The 13,756-nt window shown below is 39.2% G+C and overlaps 1 protein-coding gene across 1 annotated transcript in view; it reads left to right on the plus strand.

The window, feature by feature from the left end:
- LOC141131529 (dual oxidase 1-like) overlaps positions 1–13,756 on the plus strand; it is an 85,699-nt gene that overhangs the window by 1,071 nt on the left and 70,872 nt on the right. Inside the window, exon 2 of the mRNA XM_073618900.1 lies at positions 11,196–11,273. Coding sequence (XP_073475001.1) covers positions 11,196–11,273 — 78 coding nt within the window. The remainder of the gene's footprint in view (positions 1–11,195; positions 11,274–13,756) is intronic.

Consider the following 13,756-nt stretch of genomic DNA (forward strand, 5'->3'; position numbering starts at 1 on the left):
GTCGTATGTGTTGTACATTACCACGTTCTTAACGTTCGGAATTAATGATAACATTTGTGTGACCGTGTATATGCAAGACAAGTTTGAGCCAACATCCGTCGGGAAAAAAATCCACGGTTTTGTTGTCGGAATGCAAGATCGTGTGTGCGCAGTATTAGATGTACTAGCAGATTTAAATAAACCTAATAAACTAATTGAAGCCAAACTCCAGCTAATACTTTTTAAGCAGTTACAGCAACAGTTTTCCTTTTGGATAAAAGGTGTTACATAAATAAATAAAAGCTGATCATTATCAGCACCCCGTCGGTGTTTAATGGTTTTTCTCAATCCTCTAACTGCTACAATTGTAGGACTGCTTGTTCTGTTGAAAAACAACAGACTTACTGTAAGGATCACCAGAATAAAAGAAAGAAAGTCAAAAAAAGAAAACAAATGCAACCATCACATCTAAGAATTGGCAAGCTGCAATATAACAAATGTTTGCTTTTTGGGTTTCATACCACTTTAATCAAAGACCTATGTGAGAGGGGCGATTCATAAATAATTGTGTTTTTGTTTATCAGGACATTTCTGTGATACTTACAACCAAGAATATTTATATAGCCATAAATACACTTGGTTACACTTGGTTGTCTTGATAAAAAAAAAAAAACACAATTATTTATGATTGTGTGCGATGTGTAAGCATGTATTTCTGTTTTTGTGCATAACAAAGGAGAAGGTCCAGCATCCTAGTGATGCTCAATTTCTGATTGTATGAATTCTAACACCTGTATGTTTATACAACAAACATTGGAAGGAGCAACGTGCTTCAGCTATTTAAAATATTTGCCTTGGAACACATCATAGTTCGTACGGGTTAACGTCACATGATAACTTTTAATGCCAACATTTTTTGGATTTGAAAAGCACAACATGCAGATTAATCAGTTATTGTGAACCAGTTGGAAATATTCCAAATAGCAAACCACAATGCAAAGTGCTACTCTCCCGGCACCGTTATATTGAAACGTCAGCTTGTGCCTTTTTGCTGTTCATACACAGCCAAGCATTTGACAAATCATTTTAAAATTCAAATTGAATCTGTGAAAAACATCAAACACCAAGTCTGGGTGTTTTTTAGTCACTTTATAGCAATTATATGCAAGCATGGGAAATATAAAAAAATGTTTTAATCTCATATACAGTGTAAAAACACTATATTGTCAAAAGTATTGGGAGACCTGCCTTTGCACGCACATGACCTTAAATGGTATCCCAGTCTAATGCCTTGTACACACGATCGGACATTCCGACAACAAAATCTATGTTTTTGTTTTCCGATGGATGTTGGCTCAAACTTGTCTTGTATACACACGGTCACACAAAGTTGGTCGGAAATTCCAAACGTGAAGAACGTGGTGACGTACAACACGTGCTACGAGCCGAGAAAAATTAAGTTCAATAGCCAGTGCGGCTCTTCTGCTCGATTCTGAACATGCGTGGCACTTTGTGAATCGGAATTGTGTACACACACGATCGGAATTTACGCGAACGGATTTTGTTGTCGGAAAATGTCAGAACCAGATCTCAAATTTTATGCAACGGAAATTCCGATGGAAACTGTCTGATGGAGCCTACACACGGTCAGAATTTTCAACAAGAGGCTCCCATCGAACATTTTCCATTGGAAAATCTGACCGTGTGTAAGGGGCATTAGTCCGTAAGGTCCGTAGTCCACATACTTGTACATACCTGGAGCATATTAAGTACAGTGAACCCTAAACACCACTGGATGGAAGGGCTAGTTCAACTGTTGTTTTGACTATGCCAAACACAGTCAGGGACAATTTGGATTCAGCTGGTCTTTAAACGCCCCTGTGCATTGGACTAAGGCAAGGCAACTGTCAGAAGCATCTAGTGCTCCTGCTCCTCATTTCAGCATCTGGGGTTTTGGCTATGGCACTCTCCTTGTCTGTTTGTCCACCTGCAAGGTGATTAATGTGATCAGTCTCTGGGTGGAAACCAAACCTGTTATAAGCCAGCCAAACCCTCACTTGTGTGCTTGTGATAGAGATTGATACGTGTGTTATTCCTGATCAAGCCCCCTGTCCATCTGCCTTGCTCTGCTTATTTGGATTTTCCTGTGTACAACCTTGGACCGGATATTGGACTATTCCCTGAACTCAGCCTTCCTTTTACCTGGACTGTCATTGAACCACTCTGCCTATCTGCCAACCGCAAGTACCTGTTTGCTTTGCTCAGTTCACGCCTGCCCTGGTGTGGTGGCCAGGCACTACAGCATTGTGTATAAGTCCTGGGAGCAACTGAGTACTGGTAGGCCTGCTTGCCTTATAGGAAAGGGGGCTGCTATAGGTGAAGAACACAATAGCCATCTATAATGTCTGACAACCTGCATTGGGTAGACATGAGGCTATTGCTGAGGACCACAGAGCTATTATGGGACCAACAAACTTACACTATATTACCAAAAGTATTGGGACACCTGCCTTTACACGCACATAAATTTTAATCGCATCCCAGTCTTATTCCCTAGAGTTCAATATTGAGTTAGTCCACCCTTTGCAGCTATAACAGCTTCAACTCTTCTGGAAAGGCTGTGCACAAAGTTTAGGAGTGTGTCTATGGGACTGTTTGACCATTCTTCCAGAAGCACATTTGTGAGGTCAGGCACTGATGTTGGATGAGAAGGCCTGGCTTGCAATCTTCGCTCTAAGTCATCCCAAAGGTGTTCTATCGGGTTGAGGTCAGGACTCTGTGCAGGTCAGTCAAGTTCCTCTACCCCAAACTCGCTCATCCATGTCTTTATGGACCTTGGACAGTGGGGTCCCCAACAAGATGTGCACTGGAAAAGGGATATAGTAATTTGTTGCAAATTTGGGATAAATGAGCCACATAAGATTTTACATATGATATTAAAGTAGTATCAAATATTACAGGGTTATTGCACAATGCAAGATGCTGTATTGTTTTACACATTACATTATTAAATATTTTTTTTCTGGGATTTTAAGTGTCAGTTCTGATTTGTTTTTAACCCAGAATATTTGTTCCTTTCCCTTTAAGATCCCGACAGTCTGGGAAGCCCAAAACAAAAGCTGTAAAACTTATGTTGGGGTGTCAACTCCAAGACTGCATACCTTTGCTTTTGATATCACTTTTGCAATATGGGAAATTCTATTTTTTCCTGGCGAAAGGCTTCCTCATATAAAACAGATATTTTAACAGTTTCAGATTTAGAATAACATCTCATAAACAACAAAGATTTTATTATAACAGGAAGTAACTGAAATCTTTTTTTTTTTTTTTCAGGTAACACAAATTGCAATATAATCTCTTAGCATTTTGGTATACTGACAATCTATACTATTATGAATTATTAACACTATATATACAGTAACAGTCAAAACAAGAATGACACATATATTTTGGCGCATAAAAGAGTTCAAGGGATTGGAGTGCCACAGATATTTGTCAAGTCCAATTCATTTTATTTCATAGATTTTTGTGATTGTTTGAAATAATTGATTATTTCCTTCTTTAATACATTTAGCTTGTCAAAATATTTGCAACACAATGCTTGTTTAAGGAAAGGTTACTTTCATGTCAAAAGGATCAGTAGGTCCAAAGATTTAGGCAGTTTAAGTTTCATGCAAATGTAAACTTTTTCCTGTTTAAGTCAGGACAAGTTCATCCTCCCACCTCCACCCCAAACTGGCACATCCATGTCTTTGTGCACTGGTCCAATTTTTTTGGTGGAGGGGGGATTATGGTGTGGGGTTGTTTTTCAGGGGTTGGGCTTGGCCCCTTAGTTCCAGTGAAGGGAAGTCTTAGGGCGTCAGCATACCAAGACATTTTGGACAATTTCATGCTCCCAACTTTGTGGTAACAGTTTGGAGATGGCCCCTTTCTGTTCCAACATGACTGCGCACCAGTGCACAAACCAAAGTCCATAAAGACATGATGAGCGAGTTTGGCCTGCACAGAGTCCTGACCTCAACCCGATAGAAAAACCTTTGGGATGAATTAGAGCAGAGACTGAGAGCCAGGCCTTCTCGTCCACCATGCTTCTGGAAGAATGGTAAAACATTCCCATAGACAAACCCCCAAACCCTGTGAACAGCCTTCCCAGAAGAGCTGAAGCTGTTATAGTTGTATCAACTCAATATTGAAACCTACAGACTAAGACTGGGGTGCCATAAAAGTTCATGTGCATGTAAAGGCACAGCATCCCAATACTTTTGACTATATATATATATATATATATATATATATAAAATATGGGTTTGTGTGCCATAAACAAATATTGTTTTTGTTCGATGTCTTAGAATGTAAAAAGTTGATCAATAAAATTTATTAAAATTTACCATAACTTTGGTCATAGTGAATGATAGCATTATTGTATATTCGATTGAATAAAAAAAAAATATAAAACATTGGATGTATGCGACATGACTGAACAAAACTCCAAATGCAACCTATAAAATTCCAATCCGATCGGGAAAATGGATGCAAATTGATGTATGTGTGGCCAGCATAGAAGCAAAATCTTAAATTATTCTTATTGCTCCCAGCTAATAAATGTTCATCAATATTCATACATTGTAACAAAATTTTATACACAACAGCCAAAAAAGAGAAAATGATTTTCTTCATCGCCTATAACGGTGCCAGTGTTTGCACATAATAGATGGATGCTAGGGAGTTGCTTAATAATTTGATAGGAGATTAAGTATATATGTTAGTAAACGACAATAGAAGGTCACTACACGAGGACCCAGGTAACCATGTGCAGGGTACATTAGGAGGGTCTTCTTTAACTGTCAGGAGGGTGATTTCAGTCCCCTAACTACCACCTGTGGCTAAGCCAATCAGGTTTGCACAGACACTTCAAAGTTTAACTCTTCTCCACCCTTAGTTGAATTTAAGTCTCCTCGCTCAATAATACAGTCTTTCCTGACTTAGGTGTCCGTTTATAAAACAGAGATCAGCCGTGATCCTCAGGATAACGGCTGATCTCTGGGGTGTACTGGTTTATGTAGCTGACATAAAGAGCAGAGAACATATTCTCCATTTCTCATCACAGTAAATGACCGCTCTGTCACAAACGGCCAGTTTATAAAAGTGAGATCTTAAGATCTCACAGCAGTTACACTGAAATATCTCCCTTCCAGATTCACCAGCTCAGAGGTGGAGAATCAGGGAGAGAAGCTGGTGTGATAAGAGGAAGAAGGCTTCTTTCTTTCCAATATCAGCACCAGTGGGTTTAAAAATGAATATTAACAACATTTATATATATATATATATATATATATATATATATATATATATATATATATATATATATATATATATATGTGTGCTCATAAGTTTACATACCCTGGCAGAATTTATGATTTCTTGGCCATTTTTCAGAGAATATGAATGATAACACAAAAACTTTTCTTTCACTCATGGTTAGTGTTTAGCTGAAGCCATTTATTATCAATCAACTGTGTTTACTCTTTTTAAATCATAATGGCAACAAAAACTACCCAAATGACTCTGATCAAAAGTTTACATACTCTGGTGATCTTGGCCTGACAACATGCACACAAGTTGACACAAAGGGTTTTGAATGGCTGTTAAAGGTAACCATCCTCACCTGTGATCTGTTTTCTTGTAATTAGTGTGTGTGTATAAAAGGTCAGTGAGTTTCTGAACTCCTGACAGGCCCTTGTATCTTTTATCCAGTGCTGTACTGACGTTTCTGGATTCTGAGTCATGGGGAAAGCAAAAGAATTGTCAAAGGGTCTGCGGGAAAAGGTAGTTGAACTGTATAAAACAGGAAAGGGATATAAAAAGATATCCAAGGAATTGAGAATGCCAATCAGCAGTGTTCAAACTCTAATCAAGAAGTGGAAAATGAGGGTTTCTGTTGAAAGGTAGACCAACTAAAATTTCAGCCACAACTGCCAGGAAAATTGTTCGGGATGCAAAGAAAACCTCACAAATATCTTCAGGTGAAATACAGGACTTTCTGAAAACATGTGGTGTGGCTGTTTCAAGATGCACAATAATGAGGCACTTGAAGAAAGATGGGCTGCATGGTCGAGTCGCCAGAAGAAAGCCATTACTACGCAGATGCCACAAAGTATCCCGCTTACAATACGTCAAACAGAACAGAGACAAGCCTCAAACCTTCTGGCACAAAGTAATTTGGAGTGATGAGACCAAAATTGAGCTTTTTGGCCACAACCATAAACACTACATTTGGAGAGGAGTCAACAAGGCCTATCATGAAAGGTACACCATTGCTACTGTGAAACACGGAGGTGGATCGCTGATGTTTTGGGGATGTGTGAGCTACAAAAGCACAGGAAATTTGGTCAAAATAGATGGCATGATGAATGCAGTATGTTATCAAAAAATACTGGAGGAACATTTCCATTCATAGCCAGGAAGCTGCGCATGGTAAGTACTTGGACATGCCAACATGGCAATGATCCAAAACACAAGGCAAAGTCGACCTGTCATTAGCTACAGCAGAATAAAGTGAATGTTCTGGAGTGGCCATCTCAGTCTCTTGACCTCAATATCATTGAGCCACTCTGGTGAGATCTCAAATGTGCAGTTCATGCAAGACAGCCCAAGAATTTACAGGAACTGGAGGCTTTTTGCCAAGAGGAATGGGCAGCTTTACCATCTGAGAAGATAAAGAGCCTCATCCACAAATACCACAAAAGACTTCAAGCTGTCATTGATGTTAAAGGGGGCAATACACGGTATTAAGAACTGGGGTATGTAAACTTTTGATCAGGATCATTTGGATAGTTTCTGTTGTCATTATGATATAAAAAAAGTAAACACAGTTGATTGATAATAAATGGCTTCAGACAAACACTAACCACGAGTGAAAGAAAAGTGTTTGTGTCATCATTCATATTCTCTGAAAAATGGGCAAGAAATCATAAATTCTGACAGGGTATGTAAACTTATAAGCACAACTGTGTATATATATATATTTATATATATAGATATATATATATATATATATATATATATATCTATATATATAAACACATGAATATATATATATATTTACTTAGTTATTCTTAAACTTTAGTTTCACTTTTTGAACTCGGCTGCACCGTAATCTCACAATATCTCACGAGATTACAGGCAGCCCACCCACTTTTACACTGATCTTGGGCATTTTCAGAGGAAACACTTCTCTTCTGTTCTCCCTCTGAGAACTGAAGTTCTCAACTCCTTAAACTGGCTACAGAGGAGATAATTTTCCTCTGAGAACTGCTGAGAACTGAACCGAGAAAAAACTTCTCAGTTTAATAAAAGTACACCTGAGACAGTAATGGGGCCAGGCTCTGCTTGCTTGAACTTTACTGAACTTTTTCATAAACTACAATGGTCCACAGTTTAGTAAATTATTTAGTGTATATAATCACCTATAATTGTCCATAATATCTAGCATCCATAGTGCAAATATTCTGCTCCACATTTTGGATTTCGCATAACAGTTCCATAATTCACATGAGGGGTACTTGCAGTTCAGGACATGCTGCTTTCCCAAAACTCCACTGGTCCCTCGTGGCTTCCCCCAGGTTCAGGGCGCACCATCCTGCTGAGAAGAACTTCCTCTTTACACTGCTGACATTCTCGAAATAACCCAGGGGTGACTCCTCCAACCCCTTAAATAGGAAGGGAGCAGAGCCTAAACATGGCCAGAAAGGAAAAGTGCCCAAAAATTATGGGGGAAAACCAAATTAACCCCTTCTTACATGCTGTTCCTAAATATACACCTTATTTTTCAAATTTGCAAGTGAAGCATTTAGATGCCTTCTGTTTTAAGAAGGTTCAACTTTTTTATTTTTTAGTTTGTTTTGACTCACCTCGCCATAATCTGTCAGGGTATAATTTCTATAAAACAAATCCAAAATAAAGACAAAGTAATAACCTAACATGAAATAAAAAATAACATGGATGAACTTTTTCTGAACTATAAATTATGCAAATAAGAAGCCGTTGTGAGTGTAATATATATGTACTGTATATAGTGGGTAATAATATGTGTTATACAGTATGTATACTCTATGTAATAATATGGAGTCATCTGCATATTCAGTCTTAAAGTATTATAATTATGCAGGATTTCTTTGAATAGGTATATTTTTTATTTACTGACATTGTCTGGGTCTGATTCTGGAGCTTGAGAGGCAGTGATCTGCAGAGAATCATGGGTGTCAACACAGTATAAACGTAGGCATGTACACCTCAAAGACAAATATTGCTGAGCTCAGGAACCTAAATAATCTCTCCATGTACTGTACACAAAGACTAAATGATAACATTTAGACAGCAGGAAATTACCCAGCAAAGATCATTGATGAAATGTTATTGTTATAGTATGTAGGTAAATCGTATTCCCTCTTTAAGGCAAGGCCAACTATAATGTCTGAGTTTGTGTGATGTTTGCCTTCTGCAATGGTAGGTAGATAAGTTCAGCCAGATAATTTGTCTCCTGTCACTGTTGCTGTTGTTAAAGTGATGAAATTATATCATTTTTCTCCTTCACTGATGTGCGCTGATGAGGCTGCACTGATAAGGCAACACTTATGGGCATTGATGAGAAGGCACTGAAAGCCACTGATGAGGAAGCACTAATATGCAGCACCGATGGGCACTGATATGCAGCACTGATTAACACGGATAGGTGGCACTGATAGGTGGCACTGATGGGCACTGATAGGGGGTGCTTATGGACACTGATATGCAGCACTGATTAACACTGATAGGTGGCACTGATGGGCACTGATAGGGGTGCTTATGGGCAATGATAGGCGGTATGGATAGGCTGTGCTAATTGGCACTGATGAGCAGGCGCTGAGGGGCACTTAAAGGAAGCACTGACTGGCATCACTGATGGACACAAAGTGGCATTGCTTATGGGCACAGATTGGTGTCACTGATGGGCACAGATTGGCATCACCGATGGGCACTGACTGGCATCACTGCTTGGCACTGTTGGGGCTGCACAGATAATCAGGGCACTGATGATCAGTGCCCTGATTATCTGTACAGGTCTCCCCTGTGAGTAGATGCCGCTGATCGGCTCTCCTCTGCTCACACTCTGTCAGTGTGAGGCGAGGAGAGCTGATAAACGGCACTTCTGTGTTTACATATAATCAGCTGTCATTGGACACAGCCAATACCATGGGTAAAGAGCAGTTTCATTGACTCTTTACTGAGATCAGGGTTGCGCCGTGTCCCGGGGACACGGCGTGCCTCCGTGGGCGTGCAAGCACGGTGAGACTGGGGCAACGTCATATGAAGTCGCCCAGAACAAGAGGAGATCATGCCCGCCTGCCCTCATTTGTCTATACGGCGGGCAGGAGGAGGTCAAAGATGAAATTTGGGTATGGATATTTTATACATAGTTACATTCGACCAGCTTGGACCAATATAAATACCTATATACCATACTTGGCCAATGACCCTTGAAGCTTTCTTGTCCTGTGCCAATCATCTGCCCTTCTGGATTCTGAACACAGGAGTTCAGCTGCTTAACACAAGTGCCATTCAGAGAATGCTTTGCATTTTTTGAATGAATGCAAAGTGTTCTCTGATTGGTCAAGGTGGAGAATAAAGAATCACTTCCCACCTCTCCCCCTCATCCAATTTATTCAGAAGATGCAAAATATTCTCTGAATCGCACTTGTGCTGAGTGGCTGACTTCATGTGTTCAGAATACAGCACAGCAGATGTTCAGCACGGGATCTAGAAGCAAGTGGAGGGCACTGGAGTAGCGATGTCTACTTCAGTGATTTCCAGCTTCCAGGGGCATTGACCAGGTTTGATATATACATAATTACATTGATTCAAGCTAGATCAATGTAACTATGTATAAAATATTCATACCTGGAATTCATCACTCCTCATACGTTTTCAGGTCCACTCCAATAAATCATCTGCCACATCTTATGAAGTACACCATAAGGGCCTGAGAGTATGTACTGGAAACACCAAATCGGATATTTTTTTCTTGAGCTTTGTTTTTCCTGCAATGAGGTTTGACTATAGTATAAGTTGTTGTCAATGTATATGCTCCTGCCCTCTTTTTTGTATATCTATTAAACAAATAAGTCAAATAAAAAAAACAAATAAAAAGATTACTAGCGTAGCAGTGTCTACTTCAGTAATTTCCAGCTTCCAGGGGTATTGGCCAGTTATGGTATGAACAGTTACATTGGCCCCAGCTGGATCAGTGTTACTATGTAAAAATATACCATACCTGAAATTATTTATACATCCCTGTAAGAGGATCTTAGTATGATTGCACTGTCCTGGCAAGAGACGAGAAAGACATACTAAGAAACAGTAGACAAGTGAATGGAAAAAAGAATAAGAAATGTAAAGCCAAAAGACAGGGCTGAGGGAGGGAGGAGGTTGTTGGATGGCAGGATAGGGAGGCAAGCCCCCAAGCAGTTAGGTTTACATAGGGCATTTATGTGTTATATATTTTTTCTTTTTGTTCCAGAAGCTTTATTTGAAACATACAAATGCAACACAATGTTAATACAAAGGGAACACATATAGCAATGTATAGTATAAAAAAAACACTTTTCATCTATTAGTGAACAGATAACCCAAAAGTGTCAATTTTATAACAGACATTATATTATACAATTTCTACACCAGTAGAGATACGTGTTTATATATTATAACAAGAATTTTGAACCAGACATGTAGTGAAGTCCAATATAGAATAGTAAAATAAAATAATGGTTTATAGGGAGGTCCCCTTTTGACATCGAAAAGTAGAGGTGCAGGGGCGTCGTTGTCCGGTCAAGTAATATTCTGTTTGGAAATAGGTGTTATCGAACAATAGCTGGGATTTGTATGCAACTTAGGACTGCAAAAACATAGAATTATGTTAGCAAAAGAAAGAAGAAGAAAAGAAAAAAAAAAAGAAAAATATGAAGAAAAATAAGAGGAGTTGAAGTGCAAAGGAAGAAGGTGTAAAAAAGGAAATATGAAAGGAAGAGTAAGAGAAAGAATCAGCAAGGAAATTGGGATGGGAAGGGGGTGCCAAAAGTGGCCAGGTATGGGAAAGGAGGAGGAAGAGTGTGGAGGGGAACATGTGTTATATTTTTTATAGTTTCTATTTATTTATAGTTTCTATTTTTTTATGATTTCAGGAGCCAGAACAATGATCATGACCAAGATTTTCATACCTATGGTCTTGCTTATTTTGACTCATGTATTGAAGTATTCAGGTAAGTATGCTAAACAAGAAAGAAGTGCACATGTTCTGAATAAATAAAGCTATACTTATCTACTGCAAATAGAAAGCGTACATAAAACCACTTGGAATTTAGTAGTAAACATAATGATGTAAATAGGAACTAGGGAAGGTAAATCTTTCTGTAGATATTTCAGCAATAAAATTTTAGTACACTTTAAATGTTATATTTTACCCATGTTGTCATGGTGGGTGTCTTTGTGCTGCTTGTCACCTTGGCAGGAAGAAAATAACTTTTTATTTTAAATTTAAAACAAAGCCCCACTCCATAAAAGTCACGCTGTTGGATTCATACAATGTACTTGACTTCTGACACAGTCCCTGTCCTAGACCATGCCCTCTTTTGAGTTTCACCTCGATTGGGCTTATTTATAAAGGTGGGAATGACTGAGGCTGAAGGACATTTCAACCCACTAGGGAATTTATCAATGATTAGGAACAACACTGCTCTAATCATGGAAAACAATCATCAATGTTCAGCATGTTAAAATATGGATAAACTACGATATTGAATCCATGCGGGAGAGGATCACTTGATTGTGTCAACATACAGTGCATTAACAACCTAAACATATTTCAAAACCAAGTATTTTGCCTCATCTAGCTCAGGGTGTCTCCTGCTCTAAAGAAACACAGGGCACACCAACTGTCACGTACTAGGTGTGAGGCCGAGGTGCTGAGAGGGCCCCCCGTCTCAGTGGCTAAGTGCAGTGCACCCCTAGAAGTGGTACAGGGAGTGCAGTGTCCAAAGGAGCATGGTTTGCTAGTTGCTGTGGTTTGATGTGCTGATCACCGGAAGGTGGCTGAACAAGCAAGATGCACTGAAGGGAAGATGTACTTGGCAGATGGACAATCCAGAAACAGAACCAGGAGCCAGGCCGGGGGTCATGCACGGTAAATCAGTCAATGTGAGATTCAGGTAGCAGAACTGGAACAAGCTGGGGTCATATACGGTGAGACAGGTTGCAGCAGAGTCAGTGAACCAAACCGGGATCAAACACAGTGGAGCAGACAAGAGCAGGACATTATTTTTCTGGTGCTTATACCCTTTTTATGTATAGAGATCTTATATGTCTAAAAACAATAATTACAATTTCAAAACTTTTTGCATTCTAAAAATTATTAAATTAAGGACAAGTTCACTTTTTTTGAAAAAAATAAAATAAATGCATTTTATTTGCAGGTAAAACGATGTGCATTTAAATTTTTTTTTTTGGAGCCTGTAAAGCATTGCACCAGCGATCGGCAGGTCACTGGTGCCATACAGGTCTCCTTCAGATCTGTTAGTAAATTTCTGTGTCCTTGTCCATCCTGTACGGGCAGGCAAATACAATCTGACAGGAAGAAACAATTAACTACCACGGCGCTTCACAGTGCGTTCATTGTAGTGTAGTGTAGTTCATTGAGAACTACAAGCTGACAACCACAAAGGTGGTGCTTTTGACAAAGCACAAACTTTGTGTAAAACATGTTAACCTTGTACTCCCTGCCTGTCTGTGCTTGGTTGTTTTTTAAGGATTTTTTGATATCCAATAAAGCCAACATTGCACTGTGTGCGTGTGCAGCCAATTGTCTTTTTTGTTTCAACCACAAAGGATATCGGGGCTTGTAGTTCATTCACACACAGAGCTGTGAGAATAAATGACTTGGCGTGTGAACTTCTCCCCATACTGTTGTCATGAGGGGGGGTGGTATCATGCAATGTCTGCAGCATTGGGAACATGTTACATGTTCCACCCTAAAACTGGGTGACTCCGCCCCCTTGTGACATCATCGATCCAGCATACCTCTGGTCGATGACGTCTCAAGGGGCGGGTCACCCAGTGACATCACAGGGAGCCTTCGGCGGGAGTCTTCGGCGACATTTTTTTTATTTTTGTTTTTTAGAATAAAGGAATTGTCAAAAACTTCCTACTGCCATTTTTTACACTACAACTTTATTTTGGGTAAATGAGTCTTCTTTGTTGCCATTTTTTTTTTTTACATTCCGTTGACAGCTGATGACTCATCGGTTGTTAAGGATGCCATGGCCACATGCTCCTTAACAAATGGCCATTGACAGTTTGTTAAGGAGAAAAAAAAAACACAAAACACATGAAAACCGCATGCAAAAATGTGTGTTCAAAAATGCACCGCAAACCTTATCAACCATATAGATGTGAACCGTGTCTTGACCATTCTGCTAACCAGGTGTTACTGTGTTTCTTAGATTGGAAATGTCTTGGTGAAAGAATGTTGCCTATAGTCAGTTTTTTTACCACAAACCTAAAGCCTTGAAAAAAGATGACTCTATATTCAGGATCTGCCAGTAAAATGGATAAATATCCATGTACTATTCACTTAATCTCATTGTATTCCAGACTAAACCCGGTACTAAAAACCACTGGCTGTTTTTTTTTCATACATTTTGGCCTTTTTGTAGATGTCACTGCCCAAATATATCTTCTCTAAGGATCT

Source organism: Aquarana catesbeiana, linkage group LG03, assembly GCF_042186555.1.
Source record: "Aquarana catesbeiana isolate 2022-GZ linkage group LG03, ASM4218655v1, whole genome shotgun sequence".
Lineage (NCBI taxonomy): Eukaryota > Metazoa > Chordata > Amphibia > Anura > Ranidae > Aquarana > Aquarana catesbeiana.